Here is a 27,574-nt window from a genome sequence, read left to right on the forward strand (position 1 = left end):
TACGACACTTTAAAAATTACCTGAAATTTATGCTTCTAGACCGGAATAGCCCCTTAATGTCTTTGGGGTAATTAGTTATTGATTTATCGCGCTTTTAGTAGCAACTCAGCTCGTCATGCTGATCATTGATGTGTTGTACATATAATGTATGTACATATATAGTATATTATACATACATATACTCTGTTCAGGGTAGTATAAGTTTCCTCGGTGATACTGGACCAGCTTTACTTACAAATCATAGCTAGTCTTTCGCCCTTTGCGCGAGAAGATCGGCCTAATATTTACCAATAACCGTAATCGGCATTTCATAATTTATAACAAATTGTTCGATTACCAAACTACAATTACTATATATAGTATACTAATTATTAAGCACGCATATAAAAGCTTTTTAACCTCTCAATTATTCGAATGAGCTTTTCTGTCGTTTAATCAGCAAGCGCCTCCTTTGCGTGTACAATGTGTAAAATGTTGCGCTTTTCATTGATTTTTGTGATTTATACACTTTTTACGGGACGGTGGCAAAACTTCTTTGTCGATTCGGCCACAAAAATAACAAATATTTATTGCACATCTTTGGATAAGAATTATTCCGATTTCCAGCGATGTCGCCTATTTGTGCCGCGCCGAAACGAAATCTCAATGGATATACATGTGCGGGCCTATCAACTGCCAGTGAATAATATCAGTGTGAGTAAAACAGTTGTTGTTTAGGTTTCAAATTTAACAACGAACAAATTAACAAATTTCAGATAAATTTAAGCCTCTGGCACAGAACTAATTCCTTCCAACCATTTTTGTATAACCAAACGTATGATTATTGCAAATTTATGAAGAATCCAACGCGTATGCCATTTGTAAAGATATTCTTTGATGCCATAAAAAGGACTTCAAACATAAATCATACTTGCCCTTATAATGTAAGTACAGTTATGATGAAAATAATTGAAATTAAATTTCACTATTTTTGTTTGCTTGGCATACAGCATGACCTCATTGTGAAGGGCTTCGTAATGAATGATAGTATGTTTCGGCTGCTGCCTCTACCTGGGGGTACCTACATGTTCAAGTTGCGCGTGGCCACATTAAATGCTTGGAGAGCCGAGGTTGGCGTTCAGTTCTTATTAGACTTGAAGAGCAAATAAATATATTGAAAAGTGCTTGATGTTGTATGGAAAATTCAAAAAAAAATTTTAATTAAAAAATTGTGTACACAAAAAGTGATGCTGCGGATTAATTGATGTTCCACTTCTTTAACCCGTCTAAATATACATTTTCTGGAGACCTGCAACACAGTAGTTTTGTTCTTTTGCAGTAGTCGATGTAAATCTTCTTCTTCTTCTTTAATAGCGTTGACTCCGCTTATGCGGTTATAGCTGATTTAACAACAGCAATTCGAGATACCAAGCGCAGCCAGGTCCTTCTCACCTGATCTCTTCAACGGAGTGAGGGTCTTCCTCTTCTTCTGCTTTCTTCAGTGGCTACTACTTCGGTTCCTCTGCTTTCTTCGGTCTCTTAATTCACCGAACTAAGTATGTCATGTCGTCGTTTATCTAGTACAGCTCATCGTTTCATTGATTGCGGTATTCGCCTTTGCTAATGCACAAAGAGACCATAAATATTCCGCAGCACCTTTCTCTCGAAAACTCGTAACGCCGACTCATCAGATGTCTTCATCGTCCATGCCTCTGCATATAGTAGGACGGGAATATTGTGTGACTTATAGAGTTTGGTCCTTTGTTCGTCGAGGGAGAACTTTACTTCTCAATTGCCTAGTCACCTGTTGGAAAAAGTTTTATCTCGTGGAATTTCAAGTCTGACATTGTTGTTGGTGTTAACACTGGTACCAAGTTAGATGAAGTTATGACTGTACACTCTTATAGAAGATTGTGCCTTGTAGCTTGAATTATTTTCTCCAGCAGTAAACTGAAGAAGTCGCACGATAGGAAGCCGCCTTGTCTGAAACCTCGTTTGGTACCATACGGATCGCAGAGGTTTTTTCCAATACTGACGGAGCTTTTGATTTTGCTCTCTTTTGTTGTCTGCGATGTAGATCACACCTTGTGTATCTCAGAAAATGGTGGCCATCACATTTTCGACCAATGAGACTGTCACCACCATCTCCGGGGAAATTCGCCGCCTGAAGTCCATTGTTTCTACTGTTCCTTTGTCTCTGGTGTGCATACGTGGATTATTTTTTAATAGTGTCCTACAAGCGATTTTAATTTATAAGATGGAGGACGATGAATGTTTTATACAATTTAATCGAAAATATTGAAAAAAAGAAATATGTGTACGACAAGCAAGATGCCTTTTCTTTCAATCGCGTATATAAAAAAAATCGGTGTGTTCAGTCCTCTTCATTTCAAGAAAACGTACTCACTGAACATGATCGAACTCCTTTTTTTTTAATTTAACTAATTTTTGTTAATATGCACATTCCTTTTAAAACAGAAGTAAGCATTTTAATTGTTTTTAAATATTTTAATTTTCCATTAATTTCTGTATTGCAAAACCCAAACTCAATACTCAAATTTGCTCGTCAAGGGTAATAATTTCGAGAATCAACTTTAATGGGGAATGTTTATTATCATTCGAAGGAACATTCTTTGCCGTTTATATTGTGAATATTACACTGTGGAACATTTTTGGGATTATTGTCTGGGGGGTGAGAAATTCCAAGTCAGGGTGATGGTACTAGGGCAGTATAGTAAAACCTTCAAAGGGTTTGGCGTTCGTATGTGTCAGTTTTTTTTATGACCTTTTAAATTTTTTCCTTATCTTGATGTTTTTTCGCTTAGTTGTAACATTTTGGCAAAAACGTAGTTGTTTTTTTTTTTGTTTTTTTTTTTTGGCTTGAATCGAAACGAGATTCTCCGCATAGACTTTAGATTTTACATATCCACACAGGAAAAAGTCGAATGGTGCGATTTCGCATGATCTTGGTGGCCGGCCCAAAACGTAAAATTATCTGTTCAGCGAAGTATTCTCTCAATAAATCCATTAATTAATTGAAGCGATGTGTGGGTGCCGTATTGTTGAAATCAAAATTCGCGGAGCTTCAATTTCAGGTATCAAATAGTCGGTTATCATTGCGCCATAACAGTCAACATTGACGTTTACGTTCTCACCAGCATTATTTTTGAAAAAATATGTACCGATGATTCTAGCGGCCCATAAATACCATCGAACCGCTGTTTTTCTTGCAGAAATGACAGTTCTTAAATGACATCAAGTTGGGCCTAATCGCAGAAATTTGGGTCGAAAACGTCAGATCTTCTTGGGATTCTTCAAGAGCCCAACGAAACGAAACTAAATTTCCATTAAGTAGTACAGGAAAGCTTGTAGACTTTTGATATCTCCACTTTTGAGATTTAGTAAAATCTTAAAATCTTCCGCATAATTTTTCGCATGTTTTCGGTAAAGAGCCTGAGGAGGAGAGAAGAACGCGTGACGTTTACATGCGCGAAACTCTAATCAAGATCGCATATTTTTATTACTAACAATCCGATATTTATCAAAACATTGATTTGTAATTATCTTAAAAACAAGAGCACATTCAACATGAATAAGGTCCTAATCTGGTCAAGTGTAGTAGCATAAAATATCGCTAATATATCCAGAGTTGCTGTGTTGTCCATATTTAGAGTTAGAAGAGATTGTGGTATGTTTTTCCAGGTCTTCTTCAATCCATTAAAAACGGCAAGAAAATCGTTCGAGCTTGACATAAAAATATTGCCATTAAGTCTCAATAGGATTTAATTCAGAGCTTTGGGAAGACCATGGTAGAAACTCTATCTACTTTAATCGAAATATTCTTTCAAAACCCGCTCTGTCTGATTGAGATCATTGTCCTGCTGGTATATAAAAATAAGTTGTATGCTTTTTTTGCGTTATGGAGTCTAAATGTGTATTCCTTACCTGTACGTATGACTCTCGTTGAAGTTGACTTCGACCAGATTTGAAAAACCACTGTAGCTAAAGAAACCCTAAGCTAAAACATTTCCACCTGCAAACCTTATGGTTCTTTGGTTGCACTTAATTTGAAGACTTTAATGACTCTCTTGCAAAACTTTTTCACTGTCTTTCATATTTAAACCTTTGCAACCAGTTGCTACACAGTAAAATAGTTTTGTTCATCTAACGGTTGTATCTATTACTTAAAACTAAACGACATAGATATAGATATATAAATATATAGATATATAGATATATAGATATATAAATGATCAGAATGATGAGACGAGTTAAAATTCGTGTGACTGTCTGACCGTCGGCCCGTGCAAGCTGTAACTTCAGTAAACATGTGGATATCTTGATGTAACTTGGTACGCGGATTCCTTATTACAATTACGAGTTCGTAGATGGGCGTAATCGGACCATTGCCACGCCCACAAATTGCCATTGACCGTTAAAATATAAATCTCTAATTTGGTGCAGAAGATCGCAGTAGCAAGGAGATGTGGGCAAACAAATTTGAAAAATTATTGAATGAATGAATTTAATTATCATATCTCTTGAACCATTTAAGCTTCAATGACCAAATTCGCCTACTGCAAATATTATAAGAACTTCTACAGACGGTTGAAAAACGGATGAAATCGGATGCTAAAACCGCTCACTTTTAATATAACAGTACTTTAAAAATAATACGTTAAAATATGCCAGAAACACTAAATTTTAAAACCGAGCCAGGGTTAAATTGGACGAGAGGGTTGAACCACCCTTGTTTAGGTGAGAACACATATCTCGTGACCCGCCGAACCGATTTGAACAAAATTTGGTATATGACACTCTCCTGACATTGGGCGAAAACTACAGCCACGCCTACTTCCTATATAAAACAATGTTAAATTCTATCTGATTCTTTCCTTTTGTGTGTCTAAAAGCAGAAGCATTAATATAAACGAGATAAAACTTTACACGAATAATGCCTTTAAAGTATTTTATATTATGGTCTAAAATTGTTTAAATCCAACAAAAACTGTTCAAGCGCCTAGCTACCGAATATGTGGACCCTATGGATAAATGACTTTTGAAAATATCGGTCAATATGCCAGATTTAAAATTGAAATGGAGAGAGATTTCTATTATGATAGTATATGTGCTACCAATGGGCTGAATCTGGTTAATACTTCCCTTAGCCCCCACATATCTAATAAGAAGATTTTCGAACGTTCGGATGACTTTTGGATATATCGGCCAATATGTGAGTTAACTTAATACAATTGAGTGAGTTACCTTAATACAATTGAGAGAACGAGTTTTTCTTATAACGGTGCAAATCTAGGTCCGTTTATTATTATGTTATTTTCTCTCATCACAGCAATTACGTTTTTCCAAAAACTTGGCGGCATTTCAGAATACTTTTTGGTAATTTCCAATCGTAAGTCCACCGTTCTTCTTGTAATATTAATCCCTTTTTAATTTTGGCCCTACATCTAGAATAGTTTTCTGTGATTTGAGGTACGCCTGTCTATTTAAATGATCCTGAACCAGGTTTTAGAATCGCATTAACTAATAGCTTAGAAGTATTGACTAAAGCACTTCAGGGGGTATTCTGGTCTAGAAATTTAAAAAAATCGATTTCTTTTTTTATATTTTCAAAGTTTAACTATTCAAGAATATGTGTAGAAGAGGATTTTTCAAAATTTGAATTATTTTCGTAGATATAGGCATTTTTCTGACCCGGCATCCAAACTGGTTCGGCCGGAACTAATCGAACAAAAGACTTTACGCGAAACTTTAAACGTGTTTTTCTCAAAACTGACTTTTTCGGAACGATACCCACGATTTCTCAGGTTCCACTTGACCGATTTACTTGAAATTTTTATAGAGTCTTCTTTATAGGCTTGTCTATGGTTGGAACTAGCCCCATCCCCAAATTTTTATTTTTATTATTTTTAAAAAAATTGGAAATAGTCAGAAAAAGTGATCCAAAAAAAACTTTTTTCAGGCAGTCGCCATTTTGTGAAAAAAATTGTTCCCACATTATTCTAGATTAATAATCTTTTTTTTTTTTGGTTTCAGATAACTAGTAGGGTTGAAATCATGGGTATGGTCACGTGGAAATTTTTAGAGACCCCCCACTTCGTGAGCACATAATTTTTTACCTTTTTTAGTTTTTAATTTTTTTCTGTACTCTTCTAAAATTAACAAATAACTAATAAAAAAGTGGATAGTAAAAATATTAATTGCCTTTTTTTACGACACTTTAAAAATTACCTGAAATTCATGCTTCTAGATCAGAATACCTCCTCAATTGAGATTAAAATGAAATATGACTTTCCTCAAGTTTATTTACCGATATTTATAAAAAAATGTTAAAACACAGAAACGCTACGCACAAATATTTATTTTCCTCTTGGAAAAGTTTTCCTCTCTTACAGTCAAACAACCTTTTTCCGACTTAAGAAAATTTCAAATAGGCGCTCTTTATTCATAACACACTATTGAGATGTGCAAATTTCATGGCCAAATGACAGAATCAACGCTTTGTTGTTTAATCAGCCCACAGAAGCTTCAATGAAATTAGAAAATAAAGAAGAAACTCGGCCACAGCAATGGCAGATATTTCAATGTTAAGTGCGAGTCCGCCGGAGAGCAGAAGCCCGCAGCATGAATGCCAACCGAATGCGTTCCCTAGGAAATCAGCAAAAAAGTTGTCACACATGCAATAGATTGAAGGAGGTAAAGTAGTGCCCACCGTTGCCGATTGCTGCCGAGTTTCGCAGCGGAGACACTTTGGAGGCAATTCGCCTCATTTTTGTCATGCAAAATTTGCCACAGAAATTAGGAATGCAACAGACGTGGCTGCTGACGTGCTGCATATACTTATACTTAGCCGTAAATGCAGATGCTCGTGCAATTGCATCGGAGATTGTAGTTTTTTTACTTCCTTATGCATCCCCTCAGCTGTCTCGTATTATTAAAATGAATTTTGCATTAAATTCAATTTCCTCGCCATTGAAGTGTGTGCAATTTGCGAATAGTCGCTGAAGCACACTTTTGAAATTTTAATTTCTTTGGCTTTGCTTCGCTGCATCGCAGCCACCACAACCAAACACAGCAACAACAACAAAAAAACTACGCTACGATTGCAACTGTTGCTCGTAGTTTGTCGTCCTATCTTGTTGTTGTTGTACTTATTTTTGTTATTGTTGTTTATTATTGCAGTTGCCTGCTATTTATTTTCGTATTTTCATTTGTTGTATTTATTATTATTATTAACCGTGTTGTTTTTGTTGGTACCTCCTCCTTTGGAGACTACCCGGTGCCATTTGTGGCAGCTGTAACGGTGCTGTGATTTGTGGCTTCATCGAAATTTTATGCGATGGATACTCGCGATTGCATGTAAATGTGTGCTGGCAATTGAATGCCAATTGACTGCTTGTCGTGTCGCGCCGAACGCCTTGGCTGGGTCCATACGCGCCGAGCGTAGCGCTACTGTCACATCGGCCTGGCGCTCGCATGGCCTAGGCATTGAATTGTGTTGGGTAGTGATGTAATTGCGCGATTTATAGAAAATATAGAAAATATGCGGTAGGTATTCCGCCTTGACTTGAATGATTTTTTAATGAGTTGACAGTAACTTATTGTCATAGCAGCTAATAAACAAAGCCTTACCTTAAAGCGGTGATTTACGCATGGATTTTATTCATTCCGTCAGTTATATATTTATTACGGTAAAGGGTTCTCCTGGGAGAGTCTATTATGTATCATATATACAAGGGTACATTAGAACGAAAGGTTTTAGAATCGTTCCGAACAACTTTGTTTAAAGGGCTATTCTGGTCTAGAAGCATGAATTTCAAGTAATTTTTAAAGTGTCGTAAAAAAGGCAATTAATATTTTTACCATCCATTTTTTTATTAGTTATTTGTTAATTTTAGAAGAGTCCACGTGACCATACCTATGATTTCGACCCTCCTAGTTATCTGAAACCAAAAAAAAAAAAAGATTATTAATATAGAATAATGTCGCAATGGCCGGAACTATGGAAAAGTGGGAACATTTTTTTTCACAAAATGGCGCCTGCCTCAAAAAAAGTTTTTTTGGATCAATTTTTTTGACTATTTCGAATTTTTTAAAAATAATAAAAATAAAAATTGGGAATGGGGCTAGTTCCAACTATAGACAAGCCTATAAAGAAGACTTTATAAAAATTTTAAGTAAATTGGTCCAGTAGAACGTGAGAAATCGTGGGTATCGTTCCAAAAAAGTCAGTTTTGAGAAAAACGCGTTGAAAGCTTCGCGTAAAGTATTTGTTCGATTAGTTCCGGCCGAACCAGTTTGGATGCCGGGTCAGAAAAATGCCTATATCTCTGAAAATAATTTCAATTTTGAAAAATCCTTCTGTACACATATTCTTGAATAGTTAAACCTTGAAAATATAAAAAAAAAATTTCGATTTTTTTAAATTTCTAGACCAGAATAACCCCTTAAGTGGCTATGGATCTAAGGTTGATATCACAGTTGAATCGAGAAGCGATACGATACGTTTTTCACTTCCACTCTGACATTATCCGAAAACCGGTTTCGAGCCAGTGATCTTTAAGACAAAGTTCTTAAGGGATCATAAAAATTTGTTTGTCAGTTTTTGAGATATCCGAATGAAATTTAAAACTTAGGTAGATTTTGATATTGTATTGATCATTTGTATAAATTTGCCATATTGGGCAACTATGTCACACTTCTCTCTTTCCACCGATTGTTCAGATTTTTTTAACTTCGCCTTAAAAATCGCTGGCTCGAAATCTTGCCACTTCTCTGGATCAAGGTTCTTAATGATCTTTTGGAAAAGCTTGAGGAAGTTTACCTTAGCATCGTATGCAACTAGGCTGCTAAAAATGACAACTCCATAAACACTACCGAACCGTACTGGTTTTATTCACTAGAAAGTACAAAATTACAGAGGCGCATCTACCACAAAGAAGGGGAATGTGTCTTTGGCCTGGTGATAGCGTTAAGTATCATGGGCTCATTCTAGACTGGACACTCTTGTGGAAGCTCAAGGAAAGCCAAAAGAAGGAAACTCTCACCAAAGGTTGTTTGTTGGATTTATGAAACCATAGTAAAGCCTATAATGTTCTACGGAATTTTTGTATTGTTGACGGCGTTGGAAAAGACTACAGAGTTGCCGACAGTTTATCGAGCTGCTCTCATCAGTATCTGTGGTGCACTACGAACCACACCAATCAGAGCTCTAAACACCATGCTGCACATAGATCGTAGGACATAGCCGGAAGGTGGTCTCTAAAACTGCTTTCAGGCTTAGAAATTCTGGGTACTTAGATGACTGCGAGACTGAGCACTCTGAAATCCTCGCACATTTCAATTTCATTCCACGATACTTGGATTACAAGACCGCCGAACCTAGTTCTGGCTGTCATTTTTCTGATCATATACCTTCGAAGATTTCATATTTCTAGTATCAAATTACTTTAGAATTAGATTGGTTAATGAGCTTGCTTGAACAGGTACCTCAGTCTCAGTAACTGCAGAATGGGAACGAATAGGAGCACCGTGGCTTCCTCTGGTTTGCTACTGAACCGCTGGACCTCAAACCAGCTCGGCAAGCGCTGATCAACTACCACCAGTTGTGCAGTGGCAAGGTCCTTATGGCCTGTGGTAAATCAGATGAGGTCTAGGGAGCTTTTCGCTCTTAGCAAAACTCACCTTTCAATGCTTTTAGCTGTACACTGTCACATCGGCATTCTTCCAGTAAGATTGAAGACAGATGTCAGCTGCATCAGCCGTTTGGAATAAGATGAGATGGAAACATCTTAAGACTTTCTGCTCGAAAATCCCGTTTTTGCCAGAACAAGACAAAAACACTTCGGATCTCATACAAATAGACATCCAGGTGATATAGCAAAAAGACATAAAACACCTTAGCAGATTAGTGATAGATTCAGGGCGCTTTGCCGATAGCTAATACAAGGTGCGTTTCAAAGTAAACTGGACTTAAAAACAAACAGAACAAATGGTTTTTCGGCAAATGAATTTATTTTATTCAAAATAGTCTTCTTCTGCTTCAATACAGCTTTTTGCACGGTCCTAAAGCATGTCGAACGAGTGTCTTAGCTCGTTGACCGGTATGGCCGCCAGTATGCCGGTGCCACATCAAGTGAACACGGGGAGTTGTTAATGGTTAGAATGTGATTTTTGGTCAATGTTGGATTCTGAACAATTTTTGATCGTCAGTTAATTTGTGCGGAACAAACCGTGCACAAACTTTTCGTAAGCCCAAATGTTCGGTCGAAATGTGATAAATCGATGTTTTGGAGATGTTCAATTTCGTTTCCATGAATTTCAATGATGATTTCGGCTGATTTTTGATGAACTCACGCACGGTTTCGATAGAATTTCCGATGATCACAGATTTTGATTGGGCCACATGTTGATCGTCATTTATGCCCTCACGACCACTTTCCAAACGTTGAAACCACTCGTGCACTCTGCTACGGGATAGGCAATCATCGCCATAAGCTTGTTTGATCAATTGAAACTTTTCGGTAAAAGTTTTACCAATTTTAAAACAAAATTTAATGTTGGCTCTTTGTTCGAAGCTCATTTTCGCACCGATAACATAAACATACTCACACTTAAAACGCAATAACTTCACTTCCAATCGATAAAATGTCATGAAATTCTCACTGGACAATCGATAAAGATAGCCGATTCTAACTCACAAGTCGACATATAGATGGCGCCACCAGAGGGCGCTAGATTCAAAAAGTCATATTTACTTTGGAAGTCACCTTGTATCTAGCCAATGGAGTTTCTCATCTGGCTTCACAAAGGACCTAACATAACCTAACCTATTTGGTGTTAGGAAGTTCGAATGGATTTGAGTGTTTTTCAAATCAATCACTGCCTTGCGCTGCGCGATTTGTAGCTTTCAAATAAAATAAAACAGTGCATTTTTTTTTGTTTCAAAATATATTTTATTACACACTTTATGCCTTTGACCATTATTAATTACCCGCTCTTACAACTAACAATAACATATGTAGACATACATAGATAGATACGCGCAAACATATGTACACATACAGTTATTTTTCATACATAAATACAATTGACCAAACAAATATATAAGAATATATATAATTTATATAAGTAGATACGTCTGTATGTTTCAATACAATGCAACAACACTAACTTAAATAAGTATTTCGATATACAAATAGAAAAACACACGAAAATATGTATGTATGAATATAACATGTAGTTACATAATCGTATTTTAGCAGATAAAAAATGAAAATAAAATTAAAAAAAAGTTGAAAGAAAAATCGTTTAACGATCAAATCAGTATTTAAACTTAAAACTAAAATAATTTATAAGAATTTTTTTCATTGTTTTCAAATACACAAATGCAGGAGTACGAGTGGAAGTATTGTTGACAGTACTAGCATTTTGTTATTGTTATTTTTTAGTTTAAAGTATTAAATTAGTTTTATTTTTCTTTTTGTTTTAATTATTTTAATTCATTTTTTAATTATTAGATCGTAATTTATTTTTTAATTATTTTATTATTTTTATTAATTTTTTATTTATTTTTTTTTATTTTTTAATATTTTAATTTTTTTGTTCTTCTTTTTGTCTGTTTTTTTTTTGTTGGAAGTAAAATTATAAAGCACTATGCACTGCGTAGCATAAATTACTGTTACTGGATATGTTTGTGATATACTTAGTTTCATTTTGCTATATTTTAAACAATATAAACAATAGTATTTACATTAAGTAAAAATTATACGAAAATTAATTTTGAGCTATCAATATAAATATGGTTATTTTTATATAAAAAAAAATAAATTTTAATGTTAGCGTAATGATACAGTTATATATATATATTAATATTAATTATTTACAGTATTTTTAAATTTTTTTACATACCTACATAGTATATGTATATGTGTGTTAAACCATATTTATAGCCTTTAATAAAAAATAGCAAGTTTAGTTTTTATTTTTTATTTTTTATTGTACTTATGCTTTTATATTCAATTTAATTTTTTTTATTATCTTATTTTTTCTTTTAATTGCTATTACTATTTATTTTTGATTTTACCATTTTTTTCCATAAATTTTATTGTTGCAATTTATTTCAATATTTTTTCATTTTATTTTTTTATAGCCAATTTAGAAAAAATATTTGTTTTTTACTGTTAATTACACAATAATATTTTTACAACAAGTCAACAACAAAGAATGTGGGTAAATATTAGTAGAGCAAAATATTCTAACCACAAATATACCATAACTTGTACATACATATGTACATTAATGTCATGCATATATGTATATATGTACATGTGTTCGCTACTTTTGTGAATAAACGAGTACATAGTTCCGTTATATAAGCCATAAAATTCAAAATGTTCACACTTTAATTGTATATGTACACGTAGTTGCTGTTATACAAGCACACCCTGCGAGAAACGAATTGAGAAATGCGAAATACAACACTGCGTTTTAGATTAGTAGCTTTTCACTGAAAATTTTTTAAGCTAACTTTTGCTTAAATTTCAAATTTTTTAAGACGAATTTTAAGTAAAAAGTTGCTTCAAACGTGGGAAGCACATATATTTTTCCCCCAATTAATTTATCTGCGAACAGCAACTCAAGTTATAGGCTTCCTGACCACTGCAGCGTCTTCCAGGTGGAGGTTGCTGCCATAAAGATAGCAGTAGATCTGGTGGCCCAGAGTGTAGCCTTCTTCAGAATGGCGACTATCCACTCTGTTAGTAGGGCACCGATATTAACCTTGCTGTGCGCTGATTGTATGCTCAAGACTGGTTGGGGAGGGGTTGTCTAAACTCCTTATCTCTATGCTCAAGTTACTTTAGGATTAGATTGGTTTGGGTGCCTGGCCACATGGAGATTGTAGGAAACCGCAGGGCTGATGAGCTTGCTAGGACAGGCAGCTCAATTTCAATAGCTGCCGTATGAGAACAGGTAAAAGCTCCGTTAGCTTTCTGTAGTTTGCTGCTGGACCACTGGGGCGCAGAGCAGCAATAATATTTAGTTTGGTTATTAGTAAAGGAAAAATATTAAAAACTAACAAAGTATTGAAAAAAAATACAAAATTAACTAAAAAAGGTTTTGGAAATCCACGGGTAAGTGTCACATTTTACCTTAAACCAACATTATTACTCAAAATTAACAAGAATAATTTGAAAATTAATGTCTTAATATTAAATATATACCTTGGAACTATTTCTCTCGCTAATATACAATATTTGTTTGCAAACACACAAAAATCCCGTAAAAAAAATTATAATTCCCGTTATGCTCAAAATTTCTCACAGGGTATTGTACGAATGCTATACACTATGATTATATACGAATATTTGTACATTAAAATATAAAAAATAGCGGAAATTATGGTGACTTTATTTTTATTGCTTTTATATTTTCCATTCCATTTTCTTTTGATTTTTATAGTTTTTTATAGCGCATGCCAAATTATACTTCCATTTATAGCATCTAGATAAGTAGTTAAAGTCACATTTTTTACGGTTTGTTTGTTGCTTTAATTACTTGTTAAACATCGTTTTGTTTTCATTTTAATTAAGTGGTATTCACGTTGTTACTTTCACTCAACATATAATTACGTTATTTGAATATTTCGTCCCACTAAAAAAGTGTTTGCGTTGACTTCATTTTCTTATTTCCAATGCTAAATGCTAACGTTCGCCACATTGTTGCAAGAACTTATAGTTGCAGCGTGTCTGCCTCATCCTTTCGAGCCATTTTCCTCAATATAAACATTACCCGGTTGTAATGTTTTTAAGATACGCCGTTCATGATGTTTTGCCGGTTTTTCTACGAGGAGATGGAGAGTAGAAAGAGAGGTTAGATAAAGTACCATAACTAAATTAAGATATAAGTTAGATATACTTAAGATATAAAACTCTAATTTGATACAAGCAATCGCTGTAGTAAGAGACACCTGTGGCAAAAAATATTGAAAAAATAGGCGTGGACTTGCCTTCTAATTGTTTTAATCTCCAAAACCACTTAAGCTACAATAACCAAATTTGCTTACGACAAATCTAATATGTCATAAAATGTTAGATCAGAGATGGTATAAGAGGTATTTATGGGAGCCGGTGTAAAAATTGGTCGATGAGAGTGGCACCTTTAGGTAAAATCCCATATCTCGGGGCCCGATCGAGCGATTTCGACTAAATTCCATGGCATTCTTTTCTCATTCCTTTGTCCCAGTGTGAAAGTGGGCAAAATCGGGCTAAAACCACGCCTACCTCCCATATAACACAATTTTAAATTCCATTTGATTCTTTCGCTTTGCAGCACACAAATCACGAGTATTGCCTTTAGAGTATGCCACTTTTGGTCATAATTGTCCAAATCGTATGACATATACAGTTGAAATTCAGAGAGAATCTTTTCCTGATAATAGTTTCTCTATGTACTAAAAATGGGTTGAATCAGGTCAATGCTTCACTAAGCCCCCACACTCTGTGTGTGTAGAAAGATTTTCAAACTTCCGAATGACTTTATACCGCGTATATCGGCCAATATATGAGCTATCCTAATGAAAATTAGAGAGCTTGTTTTACTCATCTCCATGTATCTTTGTGCCGAAAATATAAAAAATTGGGCGAAAATTTGACTTAGACCCAATATAACAAGCATACTAGGTGCTTTCCAAAGTAAACAGGACTTCAAAAAAAAAACAGAACAAATGGTTTTTTCGGCAAAATCAATATATTTTATTCAAAATAGTTTCCTTCTGCTTCAATACAGCCTTTTGCACGGTCCAAAAGCATGTCGAACGAGTGTTTTAGCCCGTTGGCCGGTATGGCCGCCAGTATGCCGGTGCAAGCCTTTTGAATGGCCTCCACGTTTGTATAACGCTTTCCTTTCATGGGCAAATGCATTTTTCCGAAAAGGAAGAAGTCGCACAGTGCCATATCAGGTAAATACGGGGAGTCGTTAGTGGTTAAAATGTGATTTTTGGTCAAATGAACGGTCACAAGCGTCGAATCGAATGTTGGATTCTGAGCAATTTTTGGTCGTCAGTCAATTTGTACCGAACAAACCGTGCACACACCTTTCGTAAGCCCAAATGTTCGGTCAAAATGCAATAAATCGATGTTTTGGAGATGTTCAATTCCACTTCCAAGAATTTCAATAATGATTTCGTTTGATTTTTGATGAATTCACGCACAGTTTCGATGGAATTTCCCGTGATCATGGATTTTGATTGGCCCACATGTTGATCCTCATTTATGTCCTCACGACCACTTTGAAAACGTTGAAACTCTGCTACGGGATAGGCAATCATCGCCATATACATCAACAATTGAAACGTTTTGGTAAAAGTTTTACCAATTTTCAAACAAAATTTAATATTGGCTCTTCGTTGGAAGCTCATTTTCGCACCGATAACACAAACATACTGACACTTAAAACGCAACAACTTCACTGGACAATCAATGAAATGTCATGAAATTCTCACTGGACAATCGATAAAGACCAGTCGACATATAGATGGCGCCACCAGGGGGCGCTAGATTCAAAAAGTCCTGTTTACTTTGAAACGCACCTTGTATAACATCTGAGTGAGTTTACCCCATATGATTGGTAATGGTATGTGAGGTACGTTGATGAATCTCAGGAAACATTTTAGTTTCATTTTGGTATATGACATATTCATGGTAGACCTTACTTCGAATATGTCGGTCAGTGTTTGAGTTGGATTATTATACATATGTAGTTATATAAAAAATTGCTTGGATTCCGATCATCTGTTTGAGGTTTTACATCTTAAGGTATTTCCCTGGCTTTTATTCTTGTTAGATGCAAGAGTATAGACTATAAAATGTTCGGTTCCACCCTACCTTAAGCCTTCCTTACTTGCTATTTTTAATTTTTTCATATAGCTCGAGTTCCTAGAATCACCGTCGCCAGTAGTGACCTTCTTGAAAAAGTATATTCCAGCTATTGGCGGATATTACCATTTTGTATCACAATACAGTCAAATACATTTATATTTATGTATGAAAAAGAGATATTCAATAACTTTAACCCTACTCTCAGAAAAAATTATTAAAGTTAGGCCTTTTTGAGCACTCTAGATTGGTCTAATCCCTTAACAAAGTTGTGGTCGAAGGTTTCATAGATTATTATTGAAATTTAGAAGTATTATTGTCAGCATAAAGGGTCAGAGAAGCCAATGAAAAATAGACAGTAAACACTGTCCGTCATTTAAAATTTATATATAGACTATATAGAGAAACCAAATGCTAAAAAGGCATTCCCTGTGATGAATGAATTTTTTTTTTTTTTTGGCAGCCGAGCAAGCTCTGTTAAGTTTTTTCGATAATAATAAATCCCATTTGCTGATTCCTCTAACTCAAAATCTTTAAATATTTTGATGAGAAAAGTAGTAGTAATACTAATAAGAATATGGAATTTATTATTAACGAAAACACTTACCCAGAATCATTATAGAAACGCCATCAAACTTTAAGAATTTCTTCGAATGTTTTGCTTAAAACCAAGACTGAGAAATTACTTTTCTACTCGCAATAAGGACCTTCAAACAACAATCTTTAACAGGGAAAATGTCCGAGACCATTAAAAAAACCAACAATTTCCTTTGCGAAATTTTTTTAAAAAATAATTCATTTTCTGCTAGAAAAAATGTAAAATTTAAGCTTTCAAGTAGCAACGGTTGTCTCTAATCATATCACAATAAAAAAAAAACAGTTTTTGGTTGAAAGAATGACACCCTTTCAAAATTTGCTCCAAACTATAAAACATGGCAAATTTGACACTTGAACCACTGCAAATTTCAACGCTTCACAATTGTCAAACTCAAGTGACATATGACTGTCACCAGTTTTAGTACAGAAAGGTGCAACAAAGAATTTTAATGTTCAATTGCAAGATGGTCGAAGAAGACCACGAATTGTGGTGTTATAAATACGCAAGACTATAAAACAAAAAATAAAAATGTCAAACCAAAACAGAATTATTTATGCAACAAATGAAAAAACTGCATTACTTCTTGACTCTTATTTGTGGCACGTCTGTCAGAATGGATCGCACGTGATCGGCAACCAAATAAATTGGCTTCTGACGAAATTAAATTTTTGGGGAAGCAAATTATGGCAAGAACAATGAAAGAAGAAATGCGCTAACGATTCGCGGACAATTAACGCAGACCACAGGATTACACAGCTGATTATTTCGGGGCGGAAGACATGCCGCACTTATGCCAAGAGTTTTTAATTTCTTTTGTTCTTCTTTTCATAACTTTCATAGCATATTGTTTTCCATTTTTTGTTTGCGTATTAAAAATACTTTTCATTAACATGTTGGCGCGTCAACATTTCAATAAATCACACGTAAGAGTTATTCATATTCACACTTGCGCCTCGAAGAGGAGGGTTCATCAGCGTATTTATTTGCGCACGCTGGAAATAAATTACGAAACTCTTTACAATATTGTCGGAAAGCAGTTTACCAATGCTTTTCTTTTCATATTTACTGAAAGATTTTTTAATATTTTTTTTGTATTTCGAATAACATTCAATCGCACTGTGGCTGAGTGAACGGGAAAAAATAGAGCCAAGCAAATATAAATAGGCTGAAAAAGTAAGCTTGCGCCGCTTATGAGTAGCTCTCGCCGCCCAGTCAGTTGTGGCGCATAAATGGATGTGTCTGGCGACGCGTCTCGTATGGCAGCCACACTTCATAATTGTCACTCAATACCACGTCGATATTTATTTATACATTCCTTTAATATATGTATTTGAGCCGTAAAAAGTTGCTTGACTTTTGATTTTTGAACACTTTTTTAATACTTTTTCAAAAAAATTCCTGTTCGACACAAATTTCTATGCAAATTTTCACACTTTCCATGTCGCCACCTTCGTCTTCTCAAATTGCAGGCGTAGCTCGTGCTTGTACCCAACACATGCCTCGTATGAGGCACTCACATAAAGAAAGTGCACACTCTTCAGCATTACAATAACAATTTGAGACAATAGACATACCAGAAAGGATGTCAAATGCGAAACAGCGGGTATTCTGTAACTAATGTCACTCATAAAATAAACAGCAGAAACAATTAATTTCGACAAACGATTTTACTCGCACTTCATACACGCCTGCCTCTTAAACGGTCATGGTACAAGCAAACAAAAAACCAAAAACTATGTACTCTGCTTGAAATAATCCGAATCTCATTGGTTAAACTGCATAGCGCCCAAGGGATAGTCGAAAAAATAGAAGTCAAGAGTCAAGCACTTCAGTCGTTTTTCATTGTCATACTCAAGTGGCGTGTAAATTACTTTTGTATCCACTCTAAGTCATGCTGAAGGCGAGAGAGAGCGGCATAACTGTAAACTACCTGTTTACCGCACAAATATGTGTGTCGACCTTTACATTTTTGAAAACCATATGTTGCACAATTATCGTTTGTACGATCGATAAATTCGAACTTTATTCGTACTTTTATTTGAGATTTTCAAAATAAGCATAAATAAAATCGGTTTTAGACACGAGATATTTACCTTGTTGCCTTCTTAATTTATTGAAGAAGGTTTTAGAATGAAATATTGAAAACCCTTACTTTTAGTTTCTGCGTTTTCATCACTTTTTTAAATGCTCTTAGCGTTGTTTCAGACACAAATTCGCCTTAAGTCCAAAAGTTCTGTGAGCTTTACTGATCTATGTACATATGTTTTTTTTTTCAAACAACTCAAGTTTCGGGTGATGAAATTTCAATTCATACTGTTTTTCAACGCGCTATGATATCCTATGGATACATTATGGACTGCTAAAAATGCGACAAGTTTTCTGATTTACAGATCCAAGAGTAGTCACTAGGAATACCTTCAGAGCGAGTACTACTATGAGCAAAAAATAGTAAGACTTTTTAACTTAAATTTCGCGAGAAATCCCGTTCGTCAAAATAGATTGGTATGACTGTTGGTGACATCTGTGCCAATTGTTCCATCAAAATAATCATTAGCATTTGTAATACGCTTGTCTTTCTGAAGACGATTTTTACTATGAGTGAAATTGTTCAACAAAGAAGTTCCTTTCAATTTTGTGTGCGGAATCAAATTTCTGATGCCGAAAAGTTCAGAATGATAATTGTTGATAGCGAGCAAGTGCTTTTGATTGGTACAAATTATTCAAAGAGGGTCGAGAACACGCTGACGACGAACCACGTCCTGGACGGCCATCAACATCAAGTGATGAACAATATATCAATAACATAAGAGAATTGATGCTGAAGAATCGAGGATTAACAGTCAAAGATCTTAATGACATCGTTTTAATATCGGAAGGATCAGAGAAAGCCATTTTGAAAGATCGTTTGGGCCTTAGAGAAGTATAATCACGATTGGTTGCAAAATCACAAAATTTTTTTCGGAAAACAGCGTTGAGTTAACGTCTGTGAAGCAATGCTTTCCAACTACCTGGAAGTCATAAAAAATATAATTACTGGTATGAATCTTGGATCTATGCTTACGACCCGGAAACAAACGATGGTCGAAGCCGAAAAAAACTACGTCTAAGCAGGTGAAAAATCAAGGTTATGTTGACAGTTTTTTCGATAAAGAAATACCTGATTTATGGTCGACAACTCTTGGTTTTTGCACCACGATAATGCACCATCGCATACTCACCAAACTTTCAACCAACATCATGCCACAACCATATTAAACATTAAACGTCAATCGCTACGCGCATTGAAGGCTTCGGGAAATTGACTTTAACAACTGTTTCGAGCTTGGAAGAACGTTAACACAAGTATATTGGGGCCAGTGGTGATTACTTTGAGGGGACAACATAGATTTGGAAGAATACATTAAGAATTTTAAAATTATAAAAGAAGTCTTACTATTTTTTACTCATAGTGGTGAAATGTATTGATAGGGTCGATATTGGTATAATTTTGGTGAACCAAAATAAGTGATAATTAGCCCTTTTTAATTATTATTTAAACAACTACCGATACTTTTATTCTCCCACGAATTTGACATTAATTGTTATATCTCCCTGCTTCTAAACTTTCATTAAAGTTCTATACGAAAATACCTAAAATTAAATATCAAAAACTAAAGTTATTTGTGTATAATCTCGAAATTATAACTATAATTCGAGTTATTCGACGAAGTCCACTTACCCGGTAATAGCACATGTTGCGGCTGGAAATTCGTTGATACACCTAATGCATCGGCATTGCCAATAAAGAATGTTCCGCCCTCCATACTCTGTACTTCAGCTAATTTCGCCATTAATTTTGTAGATAATTCTTCAACATCTGAAAGATAGAAGAGAAAGCAATTAGAATCACGAAAATAATAAGAGCGTTTATAAAGGGACACTCCAATAATAAACTTATGCCATATAATAGTTAGAATAGCCTTTTCACAAACAACTTTTCTCACTTTGCTTGACAAATCATACTTTCGCAACAAAGCAAAGAGATCAGAGGGGATTTAACGCTTTGCTTTCTGTACATCGTCAATAAAAATTGCACTGTTGCAGGAAAAAGCGTTGAAAAATGAAGGTCTCCAACATTTTACTACACTTTGCGTTCCCTCGATATGAGCGAACTCTCACAAAAGCCTACATCGAATTTTCTGACAAAGCAGAGGTCTGCAACAAAGCGAAGCTAAAGCCAACTGTTTAGTAAGTATTTCTCTCTCTTTTTTTTTTGTAGATTATGGAGTTTAATATTGAAGTTTATTACTGCTTCACTAGAAAATCCCACTGGTCCCCTGTATTGTTAAGGAAGTTGAGATTATATTTTAATAATATTTTATTAAGTATTTTATTATATCGCAGATTATGGCAATTTTTTTGACAGAAAATTTCTAAATAAAAAAAGCTCCGAAATAATCGAAACAGACTTCCAGTTTCGCACTGCGCCCATAGCTCCATCTTAATTTAATTTCCAATATGTGGCAGCGTAAAAAATAAAATTATAAGAAATAAGTAAAAATAAAGACCCACAAAGAAATAAAATCTAAAAGCAAAGAAAAATATTTTATGCATGAGTTCGGTAATCTCCTTCAAAATGTTCTTAAAATCGCACATTATATCTCACAATAAAATCTTCTTCTTCTATAATCCTATTGCGCAGAGCTTTTGCGTTCAATGTTTATTTTTCTTGAGTCTTCTTCTTCTTTTATGTCTAACTTGTGTCGAAATGTAAACAATTCGTTGAAAAAGAGTACATTAAAATAGCCATAAGTCAGAGAAAATAAATTATTTAAAAAATTTATTATATTCGCTGGTTTGTTTTCCAATTTTTTGACGCAGCAATTTGTTTACGCTGAGAATTCTTTGTTAGGTGAAGACTGAAAGGAAGCAGTAACCGCAGATACCATACATGAGAACTGAGCCAGTAGATGGGAGATGGGCGCACAGTGGGAGTGTCGGGGCTATTAATATTTGGCGCACGTATCTGGTTAATACCAAGCAATGCAAATATTTTCATTCATTTTGAAGAAAGTGCAGGAAGTGGAAATGGAGGGAGATTGCGAAAGTTTTGCAAATCTGTGTTTTGCCAATTCGGTAGCAACTTAGTAAATGATTTAGTGCAAAATAAATCGAACCAAAATACAAACTGCAAAACAATGCTAATATCTCTTTATTTATTTAACTTTGCTAGAAATCAAAAATGGTTTAAAATAAATTTTGAAATTTGATTGCCTTCAATCGAAGACATTTTTGGCGCAATACAAATTGTAGGAAAATGGAAAGCTTTTCTGTTTTTTTTTTTCAAAATTAAGAAAAAACTTTTGATGAACTAATGACATCAAAAGAGCTGCAATTATCGAATGACTAGTTTTCACATTTCGTCAAAAATTATAAAATCATTTTAGATTCATTAAATCAAGTATTATTATTAAATTTTTTCAATGTTTTAAGGTTAGATTTGAGATAAGTAAACAAGACCAGTACAAAAGTCAAACATTTTAGCAGATACATTTAAAATGTAAGTATCAGTGATACTCTAACAAATTTAGCGATCAACCATATCAGAAGTCGCTAACTTTGTGTGCTATTTAGACTCCGAAATAATAACCCTCCCACATATATTTTCAACAAATATCTCTGATATTTTCTGAATTAGCAAAAAATGAATCGCCAGGTTCAGATAATATAGGAAATTTATGCCTCAAGGCCCTGCCTCGTAGTGATTTTACTAGATATCAAACCTGCATTCGACTCTGTTTGGCACAATGGGCTCTTGTACAAAATGATGCTCTTGAAATTTCCCCTAGTTTATATTAAAATTATACAGAGTTTTTTAACCAAACGATCATTCACAGTTCACCTGGGCGAAGCACAGTCTCACAAAATGGACATCCATGCGGGTTGTTCCCAGGTTAATGCCCGTTTCTATTGTTCTATAACATTTTAACTTCTTACTTCTCGGCGCTATGGGAGAGCACAGCTTCTGTTCTCGCGGACGACACCGCAATACTCTGCTCAGGGTTCATTGTGGCTGATATCAACAATTCACTCCAAGAGGACTTTAATATCTCTTTCTTTAACAAATGGAAAATACTGGTTAATACTGATAACTCAAGCAATTTTTTCACGAGGAAGCGTAAAGCATCTTCCTCCCAACAAGCAATATTTCACTTAACTGGATCGAAGTCAACTGGGAGAAGAGGGTTCGATATTTAGGACTGACACTAGACCTTATACTTTGGCAAGCCGCATTTTTTATACATTTTGAGTATTATTTCAATCAGTGCGTGAGTTTCAATATATGTAGTAATGATAAAATTGGTTTTATGGATTTGAGATAATTGTGTTAGGCAGAAAAATCTTGCTCCCCGTCAGACTTAAGCAACGATATTTGCTTTTTGCCTTACATACATGATGAAATTTTATCAGTCCTATCTTGGGCACTTGGATGACTCTGAAAACATATTTTCATAAAAACAGAGTCAAGAGTCTCGCGGTAAAACATATTATAAAAGTCAAGTTGGCTCCTTGCTTACTGCTAATATCAAAACATATTATGTCAAATAATGCCTATTCAAGATGTTATGGTCGATATCTAAAATTTGAGTATTTAGTTTTGAGTAATAAGAGAAGAGTTTTTATTTTAGGATAAACGTTTTCCTTTGGATAAAAGCAAAGTATTTGATTTTACTATTAAAGATAGTAGAAAAGTTTCCATCTTGAAAACTTCTATGCAACTTATAAACATTTATATGAAATATAAATATATATACATTCCTTTATGTATAGGTTTTTATAATAGGTGGTCGGTCTAAAGTACATTATTAGGCGCGTGCTACAGCTGCTTTCTATTTCCCAACACATTAGAACATTCTTATACATAATACTCGTATTTCTACTTTCTGATGGGCAATAATTTCACTATCGATAATTTCCACCTCCAACTATTGGCTAACAGCAGTACAAAGCAGAAAATCAGGCAAGCGAGACGAAGGCCCATTCAAGAAAATTTTCTAAACAACGCGCAGTTGTTTTGAAGGTACATGCACACATACATAAATATATGTATGAATATATCCATATATGTATATATATATGTATTTATATGTGGTATATAATATATATATATGTACATATACCAGTGCTTTTGCGAGATTTTGCTAAATAACAAGCCTTTGAAATTCGCATATAATTTTTATACTCTCGCAACAATGTTGCTAAGGAGAGTATTATAGTTTTGTTCACATAACGGTTGTTTGTAAGTCCTAAAACTAAAAGAGTCAGGTATAGGGTTATATATACCAAAGTGATCAGGGTGACGAGTAGAGTCGAAATCCGGATGCCTGTCTGTCCGTCCGTCCGTCCGTCCGTGCAAGCTGTAACTTGAGTAAAAATTGAGATATCATGATGAAACTTGGTACACGTATTTCTTGGCTCCATAAGAAGGTTAAGTTCGAAGATGGGCAAAATCGGCCCTCTGCCACGCCCACAAAATGGCGAAAACCGAAAACCTATAAAGTGTCATAACTAAGCCATAAATGAAGATATTAAAGTGAAATTTGACACAAAGGATCGCATTAGGAAGGGGCATATTTGGACGTAATTTTTTTGGAAAAGTGGACGTGGCCCCGCCCCCTACTAAGTTTTTTGTATATATCTCGGAAACTACTATAGCTATGTCAACCAAACTCTATAGAGTCGTTTCCTTCAGGCATTTCCATATACAGTTCAAAAATGGAAGAAATCGGATAAAAAGCACGCCCACCTCCCATACAAAGGTTATGTTGAAAATCACTAAAAGTGCGTTAACCGACTCATAAAAAACGTCAGAAACACTAAATTTTACGGAAAAAATGACAGAAGGAAGCTGCACCCAGGCTTTTTTTAAAAATTGAAAATGGGCGTGGCGTTGCCCACTTATAGACCAAAAACTATATCTCGGGAACTACTCAACCGATTTCAATGAAATTCGGTATATAATATTTTCTTAACACCCTGATGACATGTACGAAATATGGGTGAAATCGGTTCGCAACCACGCCTTCTTCCAATATAAAGCTATTTTGAATTCCATCTGATGCCTTCTCTGTATAATACGAGTATAAACATTAGGAACCAATGATGATAGCGGAATAAAACTTTACAAAAATACGGTATTTGAAAAATATGTAAATGACGTATTATGAAATCTCGATTATCACTTTACCATGCGAGAGTATAAAATGTTCGGTGACACCCGAACTTAGCCCTTCCTTACTTGTTTAATTTAAATTTCACGCGAAAACGCTTGTTTTCCTAAAGTACATATGTAAATTGCATTCGGCGTTGTTCATGGTAAAATTGTATTCTGTCCTATCTTGGGCACTTGGATAGCTTTGAGAACATACTTTCATAAAAACAGAGTTAATAGTCAGGAGGTAAAGAAAGTTGGCTCCTTCCTTAGTACAAGTATCAAAACAGATTATATCAAATAATGCCTATTCAAGATGTTATGGCCGATATCTAAAATTTGAGTATTTAGTTTTGGGTAATAAGAGAAGGGATTTTATTGTATGATAAACGTTTTCCTATGGATAAATAGAGAGCATTTGATTTTATTATTAAAGAAAACAGAAAAGTTTCCATCTTGAAAACTTCTATGCAACTTATAAACATTTATATGAAATATACATATACTTGTATACATTCTTTTATCTATAGGTTTTTATAATAGGTGGTCGGTCTAAAGTACATTATTAGGCGCGTGCTACAGCTGCTTTCTATTTTCCAACACATTAGAACATTCTTATACATAATACTCGTATTTCTAATATCTGATGGGCAATAATTTCACTACCGATAATTTCCACCTCCAACTCTTGGCTAACAGCAGTACAAAGCAGAAAATCAGGCAAGCGAGACGAAGGCCCATTCAAGAAAATTTTCTAAACAACGCGCAGTTGTTTTGAAGGTACATACACACATACATAAATATATGTATGAATATATCCATATTTACACATATGTATTTATATATACCAGTGCTTTTGCGTGGTTTTGCTAAATAAAATGCCTTTGAAATTCGCACAAAACTTTTTCCTTATTTGTTTGTTTGTTTTTTCGTTCCGGTTAGAACAGAAAATGCGTATGTATATTCTGCAACATTGGAAAAATAAATATTTTTCTGCATACCAACATTGATATTGATGATCATTTGTTGTTCGTGCACATGACCCTCACTTTTGTTTTTCTATGAAGTTTTTTCTAAAATAATTCACTATTACATCATTTTTAAAAATGTGTTACTATGAGCAAAAAGTAATAAGACTTTGTTCGTAATTTGAAGTTCTTAATGTATACATCAAAATCTATGTATGTTGCCCCCTCAAAGTATCCCCTCTGACCACAGTTTGTTTAACTTTTACCTAAAATACAAAATAACGTAACAACACTTTTCATAAGTTTACAGGCGAAGGAAAAACGATATAATAGAAGCCACTTTATTGAATGAAAACTTGAGTTTTGCCTATAAAATGGTTATATATTGGTTATATCTGACAACGGAAAGTTAAAATTTTAAGATACATATAAACATATAGTATAAGCAATATGATGTAGTAAATTGAGGGCAATATGAACCCCAATTTACTTTTTTTATGATACATAGTCTTCTATTTCAGTTGACGATATATGCATTTGAAAAAAAAAATAATAATTTAAGGAAAAATGTATTTGGCTTAGTTCTTAAGCGAATTAACATCTATATTAGTGTTTCTTCACCTTCTTCTGAAACTGAGAAATTTTTTAACGAAATCACAAAAATTTCTCAAGTGTCAACTTTAATCATTAAACATTTTGCAAAATGTAAACAGGATGCATCAAAGTTTCGAGGAAATATAAACAAAATAAAAATTTATAGCACATCAATATTTAAAAATATACCAAAAGTATGATGTCATGACAAATGAGCTTTTCATTGAAAAATATTTTCGTCATTACATATCGTCAGCTGAAATGCAAAATAACGTAACAACATTTTCAGAAATTTACATTGGCTTGAATGAAACACGAAATAAAAGGGTTTATATCTGACCGCAGAACCTGAAAATGTTGAACATACTTACATATGTATTATTATGTATGTAATTTGAAGTAGTGAAGCGTAATCAAGAACACACTCAATTTCGGATTTTTTGATGATACGTTATTTTGCATTTCAGGTGACGATATGTAGATATATCTATATTTTATTCAACAAAAAAAGCTTTCTTTATGGAAAGTTTTTAATCATCTGCCTAAGAAAATCAACATCTTTTTAATAAAATATTATTAACAATTTCCGGGTACTTTTTTTTCACAATATTTCAAAGACTTTAGGCAAGTTTACTGTGGTTGACTTTATAAAGCACAAGTCGAATAAATTTCAGGCCAGACTTTCCTAACAAGTTGTAGCCCTAGTTGTTCCAGAAAGAGCCAGAAATAATCAGGTTAACTCCAGGCAGCAAAGACAAGTATGAAATCTACAACATTTTCGACATTAGTATTTGAATTAGAACCAGATTGGGCTTTTAAGTGCAAATATTATTGTACTGAATTACATATGGTAATTGAATGTCTCGTTTTCATTCTAACCAGCTCAAGAGATTTGAAAGTCCAGCAAGAAACTTATTAAAATTGCGTATAAAATAACAATATTATTTTAAAACTTCATAACGTCACCTGAAATGCAAAACTACTCATCATTAAAAAATCGAAATTGAGTTTTTTCTTGCTTATAATTTACCACATCAAAATGCATACATGTATCATAAAACTTGAGCCACTCGGTGTCAGTTATAACCAATATATAACCAATATATAACCAATACATAACCAATATATAACCAATACATAACCATTTTATAACCAACACTAAAATCTTATTTCAATATGAGAGGTTTCTATTAAAACGATTTTCCCTCGCCTGTAAACTTACGAAAAGTGATTTTACGTTATTTTGCATTTCAGGTAACGATAGAGTCTTCCGGTGTTAGCTTTCATCGCCAATTATTCATTACAATGAAGTATATTCATAAGAATTTATCATTCGAGTACAATTCTGTGA

The 27,574-nt window shown here is 34.3% G+C and overlaps 2 protein-coding genes across 2 annotated transcripts in view; one reads left to right on the plus strand and one right to left on the minus strand.

The window, feature by feature from the left end:
* The first annotated feature begins 610 nt into the window (after positions 1–610).
* LOC120774573 lies at positions 611–1,148 on the plus strand. Its single transcript, XM_040104306.1, has 3 exons — positions 611–693; positions 756–923; positions 990–1,148. Exons 1-3 carry the CDS (start codon positions 646–648, stop codon positions 1,146–1,148), a joined length of 375 nt encoding a protein of 124 aa, XP_039960240.1. The 5' UTR covers positions 611–645.
* An 11,005-nt stretch (positions 1,149–12,153) lies between these two features.
* LOC120776175 (tumor necrosis factor receptor superfamily member wengen) overlaps positions 12,154–27,574 on the minus strand; it is a 65,880-nt gene continuing 50,459 nt past the window's right edge. The window contains exons 4-5 of the mRNA XM_040106788.1: positions 20,189–20,326; positions 12,154–13,839 (exon numbers count right to left, since the gene is read on the minus strand). Of these exons, the coding sequence (XP_039962722.1) occupies positions 13,751–13,839; positions 20,189–20,326 (227 nt within the window). The 3' untranslated portion in view covers positions 12,154–13,750. The remainder of the gene's footprint in view (positions 13,840–20,188; positions 20,327–27,574) is intronic.

This window comes from Bactrocera tryoni, chromosome 4 (assembly GCF_016617805.1).
Source record: "Bactrocera tryoni isolate S06 chromosome 4, CSIRO_BtryS06_freeze2, whole genome shotgun sequence".
Taxonomy (NCBI): domain Eukaryota; kingdom Metazoa; phylum Arthropoda; class Insecta; order Diptera; family Tephritidae; genus Bactrocera; species Bactrocera tryoni.